This window comes from Rhinichthys klamathensis, unplaced genomic scaffold (assembly GCF_029890125.1).
Source record: "Rhinichthys klamathensis goyatoka isolate OS25496 unplaced genomic scaffold, OSU_Roscu_1.1 h1tg000115l_1, whole genome shotgun sequence".
In the NCBI taxonomy this organism is placed as follows: domain Eukaryota; kingdom Metazoa; phylum Chordata; class Actinopteri; order Cypriniformes; family Leuciscidae; genus Rhinichthys; species Rhinichthys klamathensis.
Window position 1 is genome coordinate 1,457,501 of NW_026606652.1, and position 21,670 is coordinate 1,479,170.

General features: G+C 37.7%; 1 protein-coding gene across 1 annotated transcript in view; it reads left to right on the forward strand.

Annotated features, from left to right (window-relative positions):
• Nucleotides 1-21,670, forward strand: part of syne2b (spectrin repeat containing, nuclear envelope 2b) — a 132,008-nt gene that overhangs the window by 91,338 nt on the left and 19,000 nt on the right. The window contains 24 exon segments of the mRNA XM_056254911.1: nucleotides 1,811-2,011; nucleotides 2,216-2,389; nucleotides 3,217-3,348; nucleotides 3,453-3,670; nucleotides 3,906-4,035; nucleotides 4,636-5,121; nucleotides 5,494-5,643; nucleotides 6,517-6,693; nucleotides 6,772-6,927; nucleotides 7,409-7,555; nucleotides 7,657-7,827; nucleotides 9,373-9,506; nucleotides 9,590-9,785; nucleotides 10,107-10,289; nucleotides 10,530-10,643; nucleotides 10,733-10,887; nucleotides 11,669-11,816; nucleotides 11,909-12,003; nucleotides 12,599-12,830; nucleotides 13,632-13,826; nucleotides 15,794-15,919; nucleotides 17,052-17,207; nucleotides 19,310-19,468; nucleotides 19,705-19,871. Coding sequence (XP_056110886.1) covers nucleotides 1,811-2,011; nucleotides 2,216-2,389; nucleotides 3,217-3,348; nucleotides 3,453-3,670; nucleotides 3,906-4,035; nucleotides 4,636-5,121; nucleotides 5,494-5,643; nucleotides 6,517-6,693; nucleotides 6,772-6,927; nucleotides 7,409-7,555; nucleotides 7,657-7,827; nucleotides 9,373-9,506; nucleotides 9,590-9,785; nucleotides 10,107-10,289; nucleotides 10,530-10,643; nucleotides 10,733-10,887; nucleotides 11,669-11,816; nucleotides 11,909-12,003; nucleotides 12,599-12,830; nucleotides 13,632-13,826; nucleotides 15,794-15,919; nucleotides 17,052-17,207; nucleotides 19,310-19,468; nucleotides 19,705-19,871 — 4,202 coding nt within the window.

Below are 21,670 nucleotides of genomic sequence, written 5' to 3' on the forward strand. Positions count from 1 at the left end.
TTTGGTTTTACCTAGTTTATTTTTTTGTTATCAGTTTTCCTGCCACTTGTTTGTTACTATGGTTCCTGATTAGTCCTCACCTGTTCGTTGTTCTATTGATTGCCATCCCTGTGTATTTAAGCCTTCAGTTCCTTCAGTTCTTTGTCTTGCGTTGATGTTGATATTGTATGCTAGTGTGTTACTCTGTTCCCGTGTTCATTAAAACTCCTTTTGCTTTCATTTCCTTTTGTCTTTTGGATTATATACACAGCAAGTGTGACATAGTTAGTAAGGTAGTTGTTGTAGTGGTTATGTTTAGGTTAAAAGGATGTAGAAAATGGTCAAGCAAAATAAGGCATTAATTTGTGCTGTATACACTCACCGGCCACTTTATTAGGTACCCCATGCTAGTAACGGGTTGGACCCCCTTTTGCCTTCAGAACTGCCTCAATTCTTCGTGGCATAGATTCAACAAGGTGCTGGAAGCATTCCTCAGGGAGTTTGGTCCATATTGACATGATGGCATCACACAGTTGCCGCAGATTTGTCGGCTGCACATCCATGATGCGAATCTCCCGTTCCACCACATCCCAAAGATGCTCTATTGGGTTGAGATCTGGTGACTGTGGAGGCCATTTTAGTACAGTGAACTCATTGTCATGTTCAAGAAACCAATTTGAAATGATTAGAGCTTTGTGACATGGTGGAAGTAGCCATCAGAGGATGGGTACATGGTGGCCATAAAGGGATGGACATGGTCAGAAACAATGCTCAGGTAGGCCGTGGCATTTAAACGATGCCCAATTGGCACTAAGGGGCCTAAAGTGTGCCAGGAAAACATCCCGCACACCATTACACCACCACCACCAGCCTGCACAGTGGTAACAAGGCATGATGGTTCCATGTTCTCATTCTGTTTACGCCAAATTCTGACTCTAACATCTGAATGTCTCAACAGAAATCGAGACTCATCAGACCAGGCAACATTTTTCCAGTCTTCAACTGTTCAATTTTGGTGAGCTCTTGCAAATTGTAGCCTCTTTTTCCTATTTGTAGTGGAGATGAGTGGTACCCGGTGGAGTCTTCTGCTGTTGTAGCCCATCCGCCTCAAGGTTGTGCGTGTTGTGGCTTCACAAATGCTTTGCTGCATACCTCGGTTGTAACGAGTGGTTATTTCAGTCACTGTTGCCCTTCTATCAGCTCGAACCAGTCTGGCCATTCTCCTCTGACCTCTGGCATCAACAAGGCATTTCCGCCCACAGAACTGCCGCTCACTGGATGTTTTTTCTTTTTCGGACCATTCTCTGTAAACCCTAGAGATGGTTGTGCGTGAAAATCCCAGTAGATTAGCAGTTTCTGAAATACTCAGACCAGCCCTTCTGGCACCAACAATCATGCCACGTTCAAAGTCACTCAAATCAACTTTCTTCCCCATACTGATGCTCGGTTTGAACTGCAGGAGATTGTCTTGACCATGTCTACATGCCTAAATGCACTGAGTTGCCGCCATGTGATTGGCTGCTTAGAAATTAAGTGTTAACGAGCAGTTGGACAGGTGTACCTAATAAAGTGGCCGGTGAGTGTACGTACTAATAAACAGTCAATATGCATGCTAATAAGCAACTACTTAATAGTGAAAATGTGTTCCCTAATCTAAAGTGTTACCAAGATTTCTATTTCAAATAAATGCTCTTCTTTTGTACTTTCTATTCATCAAATAACCCTGAAAAAAACGTATTATGGTTTCCACAAAAATTATTAAGCACCACAACTGTTTTCAACATTGGTTACAATAAGAAATGATATACATAATAATATATACTCTCTTTAGGCGGTCTTGGACAGTGTTTGGAGTGATCTAGAGCAGCGCTGTGGAACTGTTCAGTGGAGTCTCGATCAACAGCAGATGATTGAAAAAATACTGAAGGGTCTGCTGATGCTCCTGAATCTTGGGAGAGAGAAACTCGCCTGCACCTCTCAGCTGGAGTTTAGGAATCCAGCACAACTCCAGACACACCTCAGCAAACACACGGTAAACATATCACACACATACAAACACTCTTATGAAATACACACACATACAGCCCTTAAAACAAATTTATCAGCAGCACAAATGCAAAAAAACTAACATGCAGTACAGTACACATGAATCATGCACACTATAGCACCATTATGATTTCAGACAGAGCAAGGCCTGCAATCCCTCATTCATCTCTGCAACTTTGTAAATCTACAGGTGTTTTTCCGATCTCTGGCTGCCCACCTGCGGACACTGCAGCAACTGAGTGTGCGGATCCCAGACAGCGCCTCCTCTGGCTGGGAGACTGAAGTGTCTGAGGTGGAACATCAGGTGTCCAGTGCCCTGCAACAGGCTCAGGCTGTTGGCACTGTACTGCACTCCGCACTGCAGGTACCAGATCAAGGGAATCAAGAAATCATGAAGAATGACACTCCTATAGTTTTTATGAATGGAAAGCTGCATCAACCAAGAAAAAACTGGGATTTATGAATAAATTAACGAACAAATGTATGGAAGCTTGTTTCCGCCACAAAATAAAACATTTTAAAAGATAATTGCGACTTTTTATCTCACAATTGCGAGTTTACAAATTACAAATGCGAGATATGAAATCGCAATTGCGTGTTGCTTATAAAGTCAGAATTATATAAACTCACAATAAATTGCAGTTTATATCACGCAATTCTGACTTTATAACACGCAATTGTGAGTTTATATCTCAGAGTTTATATCTCATCTATTCTCAGAATTGTGAGATATAAAGTTGCAATTGCGAGTTATAAAGTCCAATTCTAAGGGAAAAAAAATCCTCAGAATTGCGTGTTTATTTCTCACTCTGACTTTATAACATGCAATTATTAAGTCAGAATTGTGAGATAAACATGCAATTTTATTTCTCGCAATTGCGACTTTATATCACGCATTTCTGACTTTATATTACGCAATTCTGACTTTATAACTTGCAACTGCGACTTTATATCATAGATTTGTAAACTCGCAATTGTGAGAAAAAAAGTCAGAATTGTGAGATAAAAAGTCGCAATTACCTTTTTTATTTTTTATTCTGCGGCGGAAACGAGCTTCCATACAAATGGGATTGATGAGTGGATGAATAAAGGAACTGGTCAAATTGGTCATTCACTCGAACAATGGCAGCTTTTATTATATTTTTTTAGCTAAAACACACTTCCCTTAATACAGACTTTGATGTATTTCAGATTTGCACTCATTGGGATGAAAATCATTCCTGGTTAGCAACACTGCTGCAGAGGTTAGAGACTCAGCTTCCCATAACTCCTCTGTGGGACCAAACTGAAGGGCAGCTCAGCGAGAATATTTCTGTGTATCAGGTAATGGTTTAAACTTAAATTTAGTATATTAACCCACATATACTTTTAAATCAGAATGCAGGCATATTTGAAGATCCCTGAATTCTTCTTGTTGTTCGTGATAGAGTGTGTTCGCGGTTCTGGAGCAGAACAGAGCTCGTATCGGTCTGATTCTGGATGAGGGCCGTAGACAGCAGGAGCAGATTTCTAGTAGTGAAGTCGCTGTTCCTGTACACATATTGGGTGTGTCTACAGCAAGGCTGGAACAGCGATTGGCTGCACTAAAGAGGAGGGTGGAGCAAGGACTAGACTCCACCCACCATCTTAAGAAGCTTTGGAACAGGTAAAGATGAATGTTGTGGGGACATTTAAGTTTGACTATTGACAAAACATTCTTGCCATTTATTTGAACAAAATGCATCATTTTTGTACAGGCTTTTAAAATGACAATATTTTGAGTCATAATGTTTAATTGAGAGAGAGATGTGTAGAAGGAGAAGGACTGAGGGATGGAAAAGGACACAGAGGATAAATACAAAGTAGGCCTATTTTATATTACCACTGTACTTTTTTTCCAGGTACCATAGCGATTTTGAGGCTTTGAATGAGTGGAAAGAACGAGCCAGAGAACGCCTGCATGCATGGAGAGATCACATGAACTTGGCTGAACAGGAAGCGGACACCCTCTCCCAGTTTCATCACTTCATAGTCAGTCAACTAGTGATTCTAATCATTCATTTTTAATTTCTAATATTTTGAACAATAAGGTGATTAAAAACTTGAAGGCCATTTACAGGATTTAAAGGATATATATATATATACTGTATATATTTTACTTTAAAGGGTTAGTTCACCAAAAAATGAAAATTCTCTCATCAATTAGTCAACCTCATGTTGTTCCAAACCCGTAAGATTTCCGTTCATCTTCTAAACACAAATGAAGATATTTGAATGAAATCTGAGCTGTTTCTGTCCCTCCATTGACAGTCCACGCAACTACAATTTTGTCACTTCAAAAAGTTAATAAAGAGATTGTAAAACTAACGCTTTAAATCCCTAAACAAAAATGTGTTTTTTAATGAATAAAATAGTATCTTTTCTAAATTCCATTTAGTTTTAATTTATTCATTTAAAAAAAAGATATTGTTTTAGTTATGTTAGTACTTCAACTTATTTTATTGCAGTTGTTATTTCATAAATTCTTGTTCATATTTTATTTCACTTACTTTTTTCAATTGATTAATACAATTTTAATATGTTTTGTTTTAGTTAACGTTAACAACAGTGGTTGCGGTGTTTTTGACACAGGAATTCATTAAGGAGCTGGAGGTGAAATCTGCTCTAAAGGCATCAGTGATCAGTTCTGGATCATTGATCCTGTTGCTCGGTGAAAGAGAACATATCATTAAAACACAGAAGATCAGCAGAAGCTCTAGTGCTCCAAGAACATCAACTCCCTCTGGAAATACAACAATCTCTGAAGACCTAGAGCCGAGTGAAACTGGCAATCTCACCTCAAACGACCCTGAAGACTTTCCTTCTGAAACCAATGTTTCCTCTATTCAAAACATCTCAGAAGAAACTCTTTCAACCACAGAGAGATCAGATGCAAACATCACAAATGAAGGTGTTATCTCTGAGGAAATGAAGTCATCTGCACTTGATTTGTCTGTAAAACAAGAGATGGTTCTGTCCCCTGTTCTTCTGACTCTACAGTCCCAGCTGTCTCAGGTGGAGCAAGACTGGGTGGAGATACAGACACACATACCCACCGTCCAACAGAGACTGCACCAGGTACATTTTAGTCTGTACTTCAATTTGTCTGAAATTATAGCATGTACTGCATCATTACAAGCTGTTCCCTCGATGGTTGAAAAATACATATCTGTGAGTTGTGTTCTTTAGTTTGGAAGATCAGTTATAAAAGTTTCTCATGAAGGTCATGCAGCCATGATTCCCTCTATCACTCAGCAGCTGATGAAATCTGTGAGGAATAGTCTCTGTCCTTTTTTCATCCTTTATGAGGCTCTCTTTCTTGTGCTCATCCGCTTTTTCTTCTTTGATTACATGTGTCACCCCTCACCTGGCTCCACGGTTTTCTATCTTCTCTATTCTCTGCACATCTGTCTATCACTCTCATCTGTCTCTGTGCTCTCTCTCTCTCAGAGTGTGGTGGAGAGCCTGTCTCCTGAAGGGCTGCTGGCTGATGTGTGTGGCTGGATTACAGGTGCTGAGAACAGGTTACAGGCGGCTGAACGAGAGGGTCACAGCACATTTACCGCCGCAGAGCTCACACACCTGCTCAGAACATATCAGGTACATTGTTCTCTCGATCAATAATTTCAGTAACAAATAAAATAGATCATCTTTGGTTTGGATTTTTTTTTATGCTAAATGAAATAACAGTCCAAAAATAACTGATTATTATTTTATTTTTAAGAATAACAAATTGAAAATAAACGACCAGCAAATATAAGTGGAAAAATATATAAAAGTAACTAAAAATCAGTAATTAATTATAGTAAAATAAAGTACAAAATGTAACAAAAAGGAAAATATTATGAATCAACAAAATAAATGAATTCCTTATGTTTTTCTGAGCATTTTCAATTTATTGTGGTTTATTAGCATGACAAAACATATATTTGTATTTCCAAAGTGTTTGCAATATAAACAGAGCTAAGGAGTACTAATATAAAATTAAACAAAAAATTTAATTAAATTAATGCAGACTACTCTTATAAAAAGCAGTCAGTAAATAACACAAAGGAAAACATTATGAAAGTAACAAAAAAAAAAATGATCATGAAAATGTAATTCTCTTTTTTGTTTTCAGTTAATTTTGCTTTACTGATATGACAAAACTGCAAATTTGCATCACCAAAGCGTTTGCAGCTAAAAAAGTGTAAATTAAGTACAAAGTAAAATCTAGAAAGTAACACTCAGCAAATACAAAAAAGAATGAATTATGAAGGCTTAACATTAAACAAGAGTAATTAACTTTTTCTCTCACTTTCTCTATTTACTTTATTTTACTCTTCCTTTTCTGAATATAGATATAACAGTTTACAGACGATTTTTGAAAGAACACATTTTATTTATTTTATTTATTGATGGCAATGTAGTTTTAACTTTCAGAAACTTTCAACAAAATTTCAATGTGGTCTTTCTTATTTTCTCTCTGTCCAGGGAATGAAGAGAGAGATGGCATGTCAGCAGATGTCTGTTGACTTTATTAATCAGTGTGAGCTGAAGCAGGTCGGTTTTGACTCTCACACCTGCAGGTACAAACACACTGCGTTTGCTGAAAGCCTGGGACATGTCAGTCTGCGTTGGCTTACTCTACAGGCTCACCTGAAAATACAGGTGACTTTATTAAGTTTATTAGTAAAAAATACACAGGTAACCAACACAGATTAACATATATTTGAATGTATTTCACAGATTCTACATGTTGAAGAACAGGTGAGGATAAGTGCAGAGCGAGATAACAAACTACACCTCCTGCAGTGCTGGGTCAAAGGTCAAAAACAATGGATGCGATTGGCTGAGAGACCCATCAGTCGCTCATTTGCTGAGAGGAGCCTGAAGGAATGTGAAGTGAGTCGCTGATATTTTCTGGTTGTGGAAACTGATTATGATGATAAGTCTGCATGAAACAGAAGTTGCAATAGTCTTTTCCTCCCGATTGTGATATATATCTGAGTGAAACGGGCTTAAGGAAAAAATGTAGGACAGGACTTGATTTTTGTCCATGCATCGGGAATTGATTGGATGGTTAGGATGTCATATGAGTGACAGGTTGTCCCGCCTTTACGCCAGTAAACACATCATCAGAGTCAGAGATGAGATGTCTCTGCAAGAGGGAGGGAAAGTTATTTTGTTAAAGATTATGAGGGCACATGATTTAAAAAAAAAAAAAAATTATATGCATGAATAAATCATTTATAATAAATGGTGTGCATATTGTGTGCAATTTTGATTTCATGATGACTAAAAAGTAAAAACATTTTAAAAGCGTTTCAGTTTTGATTTAAATATATTTAAATTACATTTTAGAGTAATCTTTTCTCATTTTCAGGAACTGGGGGAAAAATTGAAGGACAAATTCACTGAACTTACTGAGCTGGAAAAGAGGAGATTTACCACTGATGAAGAGGACAGGGATAAAGACTTTCTCTCAAAAGCTCAAAAGCTCTCACAGTCTTTGACATATCTTTCTCAACAGGTATAGAGTCAGAAACTTCCTGTGACTCAAAACAAAACTGTCATTTGGGTGTATGTTTAACTTTAATAAGGAATTTAATAATAGTTTGTACATTTTTTTAGAGTAAAGGTCTTGGAAATACCCTGAGGGAGCTGTGTAAGGTGTGGTCTCAGTTTGAAAGTAGGAGGAGCCAGGCAACTGTAAACACAATGAGGATCTGCCAATCACTAGAGTATCACCACGCCCCTCTGCCCTCCCTCTCCGCCCTCCAGAACAACATTGATAAGCTACAGGTGCTGTCAATCAATCACAGTTTTTCATTTCTAAGATATTTCTAATTGGTTACAGACAGTATGATGACATATTATGCCAGACGGGTACACGATGATATGCTTAACGGAAACGTTTTTCCTTTGGGGTTTCCGCGTACAGACGACACCATTGTCAAAACGGGTCCACAAAAATGACTAAAAACCATAGACAGTATAAGAAGTGGACAGAGCCATCTCATTGGGACTCAGTTGAGACAGTTGAAGCCCATTTTTAGCGATTTTTGAGCACTTCCGTTCCTGACGCGCAGACTCAAACCGACTCAAACTAAGCTTGATGACGTGAGCAACCTGTCTGACAGACGTTAATCTTCTAGTAGCTGTGCGTGAAAATTGCCAACGTTAATCTTGCAGAGACGGGGAACTTGAGCAAAGAGTTCTTTGGCGTGAGTGAGCAGGAGTAAGTATTCCGTTGCTTTTATGGACTCATTATCTATGGGCTTCTCTCTTGACGGGACGTCCCCCCGATTGCCTGCGAGCTTCTCCTCCTGTCTGTACGGTAATTTCTGTACAGCGCGACAGAGAGTCGAGTGGTTATGACGCAATCGTTAGCCTATTTTTACTAAATCTGTTTCTACGGGGCCATAATGTAACATAGAAGGTAATGGAGCTCTGTATACATTGTCGTGTTTCTTTAGAAATAAATAATGGACAAATGGAGTCTTTAAACGCCTCAGATGTAAAGTTATTCGCTGTCAAAGCGACGCCAAAATGAATGGGAGTCAATGGAAATGCTAACGCAAGTGAAGTTCTGCTACAAGATGGCGGCACCCGGCCGGCTTCAACTTCCGGTCTATGGATTACCCCCTTGCTAAAAACCCCGTAATCTGCTGCCAGGCCAAGGCCATTAGATGGCGATGAAACACTATAGACTGAACACGTAATACGCATGTGATTTACGTCATCTTCAGAGATTCGCGTTTTTGTTGTTTACACCATAGATATCCGTATCTATGGTTTAACTTTGAACGGTCACGGAGACCTTTTTCAAAAACTTCCACTTTGAAACGTGTTTTTAAAAGTTTGCGTTTTCAGGCTCCCAAAATGTTTGTCGTGTAAATAACCGGTCAAAACTTATAAAAAGTGGCCCTGGGGCTGTTTACACCACACCATTTTCAACTAAAAACGTAAAACTTTTTATGCGTTTTGGCCGTTCATTTTATTTTCGTATAATGGTGTCTGTACGCGGAAATCTCAAAGAAAAAACTTCTCCGTTTTAAGCATATCGTTGTCGTATAAACTTACTCTTAAATGCTGTTTGAGCTGTTTTTACTGAAAGCAACTTGCATTGATAGCTATATCTTAAAATATTTCAGTGCCATTGTTTTGTCTCGCAAGATGCACACCAGTAACGTTAATGATTTTTTTTTGTAAGGCATGTTTATTAAAGCTATTTAAATTAAATTAAGGCCTAATCCTGGCTTAATCTAAGCCCTGTCTGTGAAACCGGGCCATGATGTTATATTTGATTGTATTAGTTAATTATTTTTTTATGATATATAATCACAGGTCTTAAAAGCTGACACAGAGGAGAGTGACAGACAATGGGAGGATCTTAACAAGACAACATCAGTCCTTATTGGTGGAATTAGCACAGACTCTGCCCAGATATTATCTGAGCACCTAGAAAAAGAAAAAGCAAGGTTAAACTTCACACATCTCTAGCAAAACAATGTGAATGTGTATGTGAATGTTCAAGCTCATTCACCTGTGTGTTGCCCTCTAGGTGGTCAGAGATGAAGGAAAAGGTCATACACACCTTGAAGAGGTCACACAGCCTTCTGAAGGTGTGGCAGAGATACTCGGATATGAGAAGCACCTGCTCAGAGCAGCTCCAACGCCACAGAGAACAGCTTGCTATGCACAACAATACACCTGCTGACAATAAACAACTCACACACAGCATCGCAGAGATGAAGACTGTGAGTACAATGCAAATTCACAGACAACCATTCATTAATTTTTTTTTTTTAAACTATAACTATAAAATAATTCAAACTAAAGTGGGGTCCAAAAAGTTTCAGACCACAATACATTTTTAAATCATTGGTATTTAAAAAAAAAAAAACTGTTATGATGTAAAACAAAGAAGAAATGATTCTGCACTACTTCTAGGTCAATAATCAAATAATCATTATAATTGTAAAATTGTAATAATATACAAGAAAGAATGCAAAAGTCTTTTGGACTCCACTAAAGTATTTCACACACTGTCTCTCATTGTCCTTATTTTCTTCTCTTAGATGTTACAGAAAGGTTCGGAGACTCTGCAGACTGATGTTCATGAAATGCTTGAAGCGTCTAAAGATCTGATTGAACAGGTGGATGATGAAGATGCTGTTTTCATCAGATCAGAATGTCGTTTGTTAACACGAGGTTACCTGCAGTTAGAACAGACTCTGAAAGGACGAATTGAACACATGCAGGTAAGACTCATACACATTAACATCTGTGTTTTAATAAGCCTGGAAGTGTTTAAAGAATAGTTCACGTTGTTCCAAACCCATCTCCTCTTATTTTTTCCACTGAACACAAAATTTGCATAGATTCATGATCAAAAACACCATAATAGCGGCATAAAATGACCATAATAGTAGTCTGTCTTCTGAAGACATAAAGGTCACTGTTAACTGTTCCTTCAATTGAAACTATTTGTGTGTGTCCAGGAGGATCTTGAGCAATTTCAGGAATTTGAAAGGCTATACCAGTCCCTCGAAACACAATTACAACAGTGGGAAAGCAAGCAAAGGATGTACAGTGAACACACAGACATATCTCAGGTGATAAACTCTCAAACGCGTAACTCACTAACATCCTTTTATTGAAGACATCCCCAGTATTGAGGGTTTCTGTGTTACCTCGTCTACAGTTGGGTCTGATGGAGATCAGTTCTCTCTCTCCTGATCTGGATCTACTAAACACACTCAGCTACAGGTTGACCCTTAGTGACCCCATGACACAGAAGCTACAGCACCTCAACAGGAAGTGGGCACAGGCCTCGGCACATGCTCAGGAGAAGTGCAGGTGAGACTAAGTGTTGGGAAAATTACTTTTAAAAGTAATGCAATACAATATTGCATTGCTTCCTAAAAAAGTAGCTAGTTGCGTTAGTTACGTTACTTTGGCTGGGCTGGGCAAGGTCACCTGGGCTGGCCTTGCTTGTTTGTTTTTTAATATCAAAAAAGCCCAAATGAAAAAGCCCTTTCACACCAAAAGTGAAATTAATAAGCCTCAGGCTGAAGGAAATGCAAATTAATGCGTGTACAGTAGAGGGCTCAGCTCAAACAAACCTCACAGCTGTGCTGCCAATCTAGATTGCAGAAGAAAGTTCAACTCTTAATTCAGCAATAATAATGACCTTTTTTTTTGTGCTGATTTGTATGGTTTAATTTGATCATTGAAGGTCAGCAGCAAAGACATGGGTTAATAAAGTGAGATTAAATACATAAAGTGTTTACACAGTATTTGTGGAGGTGAGATGAGTAATGCATGGTCACATTTAGTTTAGAACTACATGTTCACACAGCGCACACAACGCCTCTGCACTTACTCCCGATTTCTCTCAAAATGGGGACAGGAGAGGTGTCAGTCTATAAATGGGAAAACAAAGTGACTCATATATTTTTCTGTAGGTTTAAAAGTAATTCGTTACTTTAGTTGGAATAAATAGTCTGATCACCTAACTCGCGTTGCTTGTAATGCGTTAGCCCCAACACTGAGACTAATATCATGCTAGTATCAGGTCCAATATACAAGGTATTGCGTGTTTACTCTGTGTTAATATGTGTATATTATGTGTGTTTAGTGAGTTGCAGGCAGCCTCTCTCCATCGGCAGAGCTTCGAGCAGAGATGTGAGAGCTGGCTGGCTTTCCTACAGCGCATGGAGGACAGTTTAGCTGTAGAAATTGCATCAACTTACCCTGGACTAAGAGAACAGCAATGCACGCACCAGGTACAACAATCACACTTAAATGCTGCTCATATGGATCATAGATCATCCGAGAAACGCATAAAAATCTATCTTTTTCTCTCCTTCTCTTCTAGTGTTTTCAGGCTGAGTTGTCTTTAGGCCATCAGATCCTTCACTCTGTGATCAGTGAATCTCTCCTCCTGTTGCAAAAGGGAGATGTGGAGGACAGGTGACGATTCTCTGCATGTTTCTATGCATTGTTTAATATGATCTTGTATTGCTTTTTGAGCTCTGCTTGTGACATACACTACCGTTCAACAGTTTGAAGAAATTAATTGAATTAATGAATACTTTTTAGTTCAGCAAGGATGCATTAAATTGATCAAAAAGTCATAGTAAAAACATTTATTAGAAAATATTACATAAGATTTTTATTTTGTGATTTTTATTTCCATTTATGTTTCATGGTTTCCACACAAATACAGCTGTTATCAGCATTGATAATAAGTATAAGCAAGATATCTTGTGCACCAAATGACTGGAGTAATGACGCTGAAAATGTAGCCATTAAAGAAATAAATTACATTTAAAATATATTATAATAGAACATGTTTGAAGTTTTGAAATAATACATTTGAAAATATATTACAATATTACTGTTTTTGACTCCAAACTTTTGAATGGTAGTGTAATACTGTATTTTATAATTTCATCATAAACACATTTTAAAAAATGTCCTGCTCTCATATATACTCACAGTGATTACTTGTAAGTTATCTTTTGAAATTCAACCGTTTTACTAACCACCCTGCGTGTGCCCTCAGGAGCGACTTCCTGTTAAAACTGTCCCAGCTGAGAGAGCACTGGCAGGGGGCGGTGCAGAGAGCGGCCCAACGGCGTGCTCTAGTGGAAGGGCTCATACAGCAATGGCACCTTTATACACACACAATGCACAAACTCCGCAAACTTCTCACACTCACACACACACTTCTGTCCCCTACCAGTCCCACCCACTGTAGCGTCCTGCAGCTGTGCCTCTTGCTGGATGATCTGAAGGTAACAAGATGATTTTTAAATATCACTATCATCAATGATGAATACAAAGTATATGCACTGATTTTTTTAATTGTTTTTGAAAGAAGTCTCTTATGCTCACCATTTATTTGATCAGAAATACAGTAAATACAGTAAAACACAGTAATTTTGTGAAATATTACAATTAAAAATAACTGTTTTCTATGTTAATATATTTTAAAATGTTATTTATTCCTGTGGTGACAAAGCTGAATTTTCAGCAGCCATTAATCCAGTCTTCTAACATGATTTCTTATTATTATCAATGTTGAAAACAGTTGTGCTGCTCGATATTTTGTGGAAACTGTGTTTTAAAAAAAAATAGATATCTTAGTTATATAGATTATAACTGTCACTTTGATCAATTTAATGCACCCTTGCCAACATTTCTTTAAATTTTACTGACCCTTAACTTTTTAACAGTGGTGCATATATAGATCTACACCTAAAACATTGCATATACATTTCTATCCATTTTTATCCATTTAAAGTTTAGCAGTTATCTCTTCTGGTAATAATTCTCAAAAACTTGATTATTTCCCTTGAAATATTTCTTATTCATTTTACATCGTAGATTTTCTTGTTTGTTGTTGTTGTTGTTTTTTTAATGAATTGATTTATTCTCTATACTATAATGATGTACTGAAACATTAGCTTGCAAAATTGGCAATGACAAAAAAGATTCAGTTTGTTTTTTATTTGTTTCACCATCTCTCTCTCTTTTTTCTTTCTCTCCCCTTCACTCTCTCCCTCCCCTCTCTCTCTCTCTGTTCCTGTGTAAAGCGAACAGAGCTGTTGTTTCAAAGGTCGATCTCTGCATATCTGTGTGTGATGGAGGTAGGCAGGCAGCTGTTCTCAGTGAGTGACACGCAGACGCAGATGCAGCTGCAGACAGACCTGGCTGCTCTGCAGGAGGATTGGGAGCAATGCCAGTGCATGCTGGGAAAAAGAAAAACACTCACATCTGACATCATAAAGGTAAGATGGTTTGTTTAGGTGTGAAATAGGACCTTTGAATGAGCTAACTCTTGTGTTTTATTGCTTAGCTCTATAGACATCCTGTTGCCACCCAGCAATATTTATCCTTATCCTTATTTTCAAGGTCAAAGGTCACATGGGAAATCCATAAAGCCAAGTGAGTGGGTTTGTGTGATCAGACTTGATTCCAGAACAGGGTTCTTATGATCATGGAAATTTGGAAATATTAGGGAATTTTTAAATTGTGAATTCCAAACCAGGGAAAGTAATTGTTAAAAAGTAATTGAAAAGTCCTTAATTTGTATATACAATATACATATATTTAAATTAGTTTGATGCTTAGCTGGGACATATTTGATCATCTAGAAATGTATCTTTGTTAGTGGAATCATTATCCTTATCTAGTAATCACAAACAAATAGAAAAGTTTTTTCTAGATTCCAGATATCATATCTGCATATCAGCATTTATGAGGGTAAAGTTTATATAACAAAACAGCTCCAGCAAAGTGAAACCTGCCATTGGAGTTTTTATGATTTGATTTAGATGGAAATAGCAGGTCATGGATTGTTACCCTGATTAACACCTGCTCAGAGCCTGTTAACTGTCCATCCCTTTATGGACGCGTCTAAAAAGTGTTTCATTTCACCAGGAATAAACTCCGCCATTACATGCTCCCAGTCCAGAAAGTTACAGGACAACACAAAATGTTGGATTGTGTGTATTTTTGTGTGTAGAAAAAGGTGATGCTGTATTATGTATTATGTTGGTTTTGTGCAGGAATGAGTCCAGCTGAGTTTGACCCACATTCCCTTTGATTCCACAGCTGGACTAATCCAGATCAGACATTTACACACACACACACACACACACACACACACACACAAGCACATTCATTTTAATATCAGTATTCCTGACCTGAAAAGTCTTTATGCGTGTCATGCAGGACAATAAGTCATAAAATGTTCATCCATCCATCTGTCTCCCTGCCTGTCTTTATGTCTGTCTGTCTCTTCTGCCTATCTTTCTATCTGTCTGTCTGTCTGTCTGCATCTATCTATCTGTCTGTCTGTCTGCATCTATCTATCTATCTATCTATCTATCTATCTATCTATCTATCTATCTATCTATCTATCTGTTTGTCTGTATGTCTATTTGTCTGTCTGTTGCTATCTGTCTGTTTCTCAGTTCCTCATCTATTGTTGACCTTGATTGTAGTTCAGATAATATGAAGACATGATGGAAAACATAATCAATGTATGTGTGTGTTCATGAGTACATTCACTTGTCATGTGCTCAAGGGTTTACAGTAAAGCCTGTCTAGGGATTTACAGCTCTCCCTGCCTTGCTATCTCTTTCTCACAGGGCCTAGTCGGTCTTCATTTCTCATTCATCACCTTATAAAATGAATGCCAGTTCACAGCACTTTCCTCTGTGCAGTATGTGTTATTATAATAGGGTTTTACATGTATTATACTGTATGTGAGTTGTGTCTTGTGTGGACACATGTGTTTGGAGCAGTGAGCTTGTATTCCAGTGCAGTACAGTACAGTAGTAACATGTAGATCTGTGTGTGTTTTGATAACCCCACACGTGTGTGTGTGTGTGTGTGTGTGTGTGTGTTTGTGCATGTATGTATGGTGTTTTTATTGCCCTTAGTGTTGGCTTAACTTCTCATTTGTATCTGATCTGAGACATTGGTCTGATGTAGTGCACACTGACCTTCCACAGTGGATATCTGGACACCTGTCCATATGTTTGTGTGTTCAGTTCTACCTTGACATATCCATAAGCTTTCATTGTTTTCTCTGCATTATTTTTGGCTTTCCCTGACTGATAAGAACTCTGGTCAAGCCCATACCAAAACAAAGAGGCTTACAGATACAATATTAAATCAAGAACATGTCAGAGCATTATAGCAGCTTCTATTGCATATGTTTTTTATTTATTTATTTATTATTTTACAGAAGTGGGAGACCTGTGAGATCAGACTAGCAGATCAGGCCCAGCGCCTGGATGAGCTACGGGCCAGACTAAAGCAGTTGATCCCAGATCAGCAAGAGGAGATGGAAGAAGAACGCCTCCTCGTGAAGGTACACTAACTCCAAGAAGAGAACTGCACTGTAATGATCTTAATTTTAATGGTAAAAGTCTAAAAATGCTCCGGTAAAAACCTGTTAATTGGCTAACAGTAAATTCCCTTACTGTATACGGTGAAAAATCGAACTGGACATTTCATGTACCTTTACAGTAAAATACTGTTATTTTATTACTTTTTTGTTGTGTAAGTGAGAAAGAACAAGTCATCTAATAATTTACAGTGTAAAAACCGTAATGGACATTCCCAGAATTTCCTGTGTGACAGCTCACATTTGATGGTTTCTCATTAGAATAACTGTTTCTTAGTTTTATTTTATTTTATTTTAAGTCCTTGTTGTCCTTGTTGCAGTGTAACTATACATTTAAGTACTGTGTAATATTAATTAACTACGTGTACTTACAATAGGGTTAGGATTAGGTTTGTTGTAGGGTTAGTTGCATGTAATTATGCATAAATTATAGTTATTACTATAGTAACTATGTGTAACAAGGACACTGTGAAATAGTGTGACCGTTTTTTCTTATCAGTTATGTACACTGGGTTGTTACATCATATACTTAAATTTAAATTTGTTTCTTTATTACATTAATTTAGTGTTATGATTGTTACCACAGCGGTGTTTTGTATTTGTGTACATTACACTGCATGTACGTTTTATACAATATTAGTATTTACCTCAGCTTGTGGAAAAGCTACTTGTGATGAACTTTGATTCATCGTGTGGCTTTCTCTTTAAATTTTTTTTTTGTGGTTGTCAGTATATTATAAATGTACGTAATTTTGTCTATAAATGAGCAATATAATCATAAAATACTGTAATAAAAACACACTTCAACAGTTACCTATGGTAACGGTTAGCAGTTAGCCTGTGCTAAAATCCCACATAACAGCTTTTGTTTGTGTTGCATGACACTTTGGATTTCCCTTCCTCCCTGCTATAGGCTTATTCAGCTGTGATCCTCCTCCCTCTCTCTCTCTGTCTCCTCTGCCCTCCCCCTTTGTCCTGTGGGCTTTAATCTTGTTGGGCCAGAGGGTGAGAGAGAGATTGTGTGAGTCAGAACTGGGACTTGTGGCAGTGTTTTCCGTGAGTGTGTGTGTGTGACGGTGTGTGTTATGTTATGCAGGAGGTTCAGGATTGTTTAGAGGACTGGGCCGTCAGTCTTTCCGAGCTCAGCACCATGAAGACGGACCTGTCCCAGTACATCCTTACTGATGACGTCCTCCTCCTGCAGGAGCAAGTGGACCATCTGCACTGTCAGTGGGAAGAACTCTGCCTCAAGGTAAGACATACAAACATGTTTACCTAGCAAACATACCATAGACTTTTGTATATTATACAATACAAATATATATATATATATATATATATATATATATATATATATATATATATATATATATATATATATATATATAGTATCTTTGAGAAGGTACCCATCTGTCCTCAAAAGGAGGTTTTGTCAGATGTAGCAAACTTCTAGTGACTATTTTATCGCAAAAGTATAGCTAAGTAAACCCATGCACATAGTTATTTTGAATACTATTTTTGTACACTTTCATTTAGAGATGGAGGAAACAGAGTAAATATAAAACCTACAGTAATCTTGTGAATAAACATTGACTGCTGTTTGTAACTCATTGAACTGGCTGATAAGTCGTGTGTGTGAGGAAATGTTTAACAGTAAAATAGGTTGAATGAATCTGTACTATTTGTATGTATTTTTGAAGTGGAAAAGTTAAGATACTTAGCATCCACTGCCTTACACAACATCCAGATTTAAAAACATGTTTACCTAGTTATCTAAATGAAGACATGCAATTTATTGTTGTTTTCAAAAGTAAATTATAATTATTTGATTTGATTCATTCATTCATTCAATCATTTATTAAACATTTTACCTTTGAGAACATCCTGGATGTCCTCAAAGGGATGTTTTGTCATATTTAACTTTTGGACACTGCTCTGTTTACTGCTAAGTAAACCTACACACACAGACAACATGCTCAATGGAATTCCAGCTATTTTAAATACAATGTTAGCACACCATCAATACCCAAGAAACAGATGTGAAGATTTGTTTTAATGTTTTTTAATCAGTGCTCATTGATTCAGCTGGAGTCATTGTTCCTGTGAAGTTTATTGATGCATGATGTTCTGGTGTCTATGATCCATATATTGATTTACTTTCTGAACCTGTGCCTCACTCCCATGAGGTCTCGCTGCTGTTGAATATGGTGCTGGATCAGTCAGCTGGAGTCTCCTGGGGTCATGTTTTGGGGTGGGTAGGGGACTTTGACACTGGAAGGAGAGAGCAGATGGTAGAGAGTGAAGGACACAGAGAAAAGACAGAGAAGTGAATAGAAGCAGGAGTCTTTAGCTCTTTGTTTTGGAAATCACCCCCAGTGTGTGTCTGTCACACGCCGGAGTGTGAGTGTGTGTCTGTAGGGGGTGGTGGTTGTGGAGGTGTTGCCTGGTAACAATGAAGTCCACAGCTGTTGAGTTAGGTTGGATTTTAAAACTTTCTAGTGACAAGGTTCATAGAGATGTTTTGGCTGGAGATCTGATTCTTTAAACACAAATACATGGGTCCACTGTAACTGGAATACCATGCTTCCCTGTAAACTTTAAGAGTATTCATGTTTTTATTTTCCACATTAAACTGTGTGTTTTAAATTTAGTCTCTAATTTATTAATATGAACCTGTAAACATACAGTATATTTTTAGATCACTTACTTTAAAGTTAAATTAATTAATTAATTAAATGAAAAGAAAAATTAAAAACTAATTTCTTCTAGAACTAAGAAATTAATTAATTCATTTATAGGGTGTGTCTCACAAAACCTGTTTAGATCCCATTTGGTCCAGAAATCCAAATAATTTTGAATTATTATAAAAATAAAAATAATTTTCCAAAAGAAATACACTCTCAACATGTTTTTATTTTGAGGGTAGTTGTTTGTTTGTTTGGTTTCTCATTACTGAGATTACTGTGATCGTTTTTCTGTATTACAGTAAAGACACCTGTAATACAATGTTTTTTTTAGTTGATTTAAATCAGTATAAAAAGCAGTACAACAATACTTACAATTGTACAACAATACAATACATAACGTATTAATACTACCATTTCAAATTTTTTCATAATTTCTTTCTAATTGCATAACGGTGCTGAGAATTGTGTGTATTCTTAATTGAGTGCAAAAAACATCTGAAATAATTAAAAGTACATTTTTATAAAGCTAAATATGTTCTTTTTTTTTTTTTATATATGACCTGCACATCATTTTGACAGGTTTTAGTCAGATTCCCATTCTGTGTGTGATGCTGTCATAGAGTATCTCTTATGTAATATCTCTCTCTCTCTCTCTCTCTCTCTGCAGGTGTCTCTGCGTAAGCAGGAGATTGCTGACCGGCTGAATGCCTGGATCATTTTCAATGAGAAGAATCGGGAGCTGTGTGAATGGCTGACACAGATGGAGAACAAGGTGGCGCACAGCGCCGAGCTCAGCATCGAGGAGATGGTGGAGAAACTCAAGAAGGTGAGACAAATGTCTTCCATCACCCAGCCCAAATCGCCTCAGATACTCGGTACTTTCTGCTCTAGCATTTTACTGTGTTTAGCTAATCCTAAATGGAAGAGCAGAGTCAGACATTCCACATGTATTTGCTTTGATTGCTTCCTTTCATATTTATTCTAATGTAAGCAAGCAAACAAAAGTATGGCATTAAATAAACTCATTCCTCACCCCCTTTCACACAAATACTCACTCTACAGGACTGCATGGAGGAGATCAACCTCTTCAGTGAGAATAAGACACATCTGAAACAACTGGGAGAAACACTCATCACTGCTAGCAACAAGACCAAAGAGACAGAAATAAATGACAAGATCAAGGACATCAATGACCGCTGGCAGCATCTGTTTGATCACATCGAGGCCAGGTGAGACCTTTAAGTTTCTGAACTTAAAATCGGAACGCAAGAACCACTACACAAACGCACAAGCCGAACTCACTCGCTCGTTTCTCTCTACCCGACCTTTTCCGAACTCACAGCATTAATCCTATAACTGCCGGTGCAAAATAAAAACCGCAATTTCACAACAATTACAGAGAGTCTGTGCCGCTGCTACACTATTAAAAGTTATTAATTCAGGTAGGACACCACTGAAGGCCTAGGTGTGAAATGCAGTCCGCCATTGGGGTTTGGGTCATGTGATATGAACTGCTTGTATAGAACTTTCTAAGATATATCCGAGACAACACAGAGACGAATGTGGACATTAATCTGACATTGATCCTATTCATTTCAGTCACACTTTATTTAACAGACACGGAGAGTAAACATCAGCACAGTGAACGAGTGTGTGGCGTTAGTCCAGATGGGTGGGATCAGGGGGGAGTGTATGGAGAGGGCTGGTTTATCCCGCACTCCGTTTGATTGACAGTTCTTTGATTAGACAGATGGTGGCTGTAGCTTCATGTCACATTGATGGCCAGCTTGTTGACGTCTTGTCTCCAAGTCTGCCTTTCTATTTTGGATATTTAGCATTTTCTCAGATCCTTAGTTCTGGATCTCTGAGATCATATTAAAGTGCATTCAACGCATCTATATGCGTTTGTTCAATTGTATGCAACATACAGCAAACTGACGTATATATCATGTTCTATATTACCTAGAGGTAGAGAAGATTCAGCTACACTCTTAATAATAAATTCAATGCCATAGAAGATAAATGTTTGTTTCCCCAAAGAACCTTTTAGTGAACTGTCAGTTCTTAAAAGAACCATTATTTTAAAGAACATTTTGGTAGCACTTTATTTTACAGTCCTCTTCCCCATGTACAGACTATGTACTCATTATAGTTTTACAATAACTGGGTAATAACTACTAACCCTGAACCTACCCCTAAACCTAACCTTAACCTATGTAGTTAACTTATACTACTCAGTACTTTCTTAGGTAAGCAGATCATCTGGTGGGATGTCATTTAATGTAATTGTGTTGCTTAGCCTCTTAAGAGAGTAAGGAGGAGGTTAAAAGGGAAATGAGTTTGTTACGCTTTGAACTCTTTAACTGCAGCTCCCTCTTGCTCCATAACAACAGATAAATTCACCTGTAGAGCTCTAGATCTTCACATGTGCAGTCAAGCAAAAATCTCTGCATTCACATTGACAGTGATTAAAACTGCTGGTAGCTGGCTATCAAAAACCAGTGTCGTTATTGCGTTAGTAGAATGTTTGATTTTTTTTTTTTTTTCTGCTTTGCAAACAGGCGAACAGACAAATTATACCTTGCTTTAGACAGGCATATCATAGTTCCAAGCTAAGCAGATTCCTGAGCGTCTATAAGCGATTTGAATGTTAGCTCTGGCTCTTTGTCACTAATGTCAAGGTTTTAGAGCTAAAACTGGCTTTGCAGGTGCATGTAGACACTAAAAGTAGCTTTGTGGATCAGTAGGTAACCAGGCACGAGACCAGCCTGTCTGTCGGCTCTCCTTGAGCTGCAGCTTTACGCCTGTCAATATTCCTTCCCATCAACCACTGAGACTCCATGAGCACAAGTCAAACGAAAAGACATGCATTATCATCAGTATGATATAAGTTCACCCTCTCAGGATTTATTTTGTGGCTATTGAGGACTGAGGACTTGATTGAGGACCAGCTGGTGTCGTTTGGTGAACTATACCTTTAAATTCACTTTGTGTACATACAGAGAGTGTTTTAGTGACAGGCTGAGTG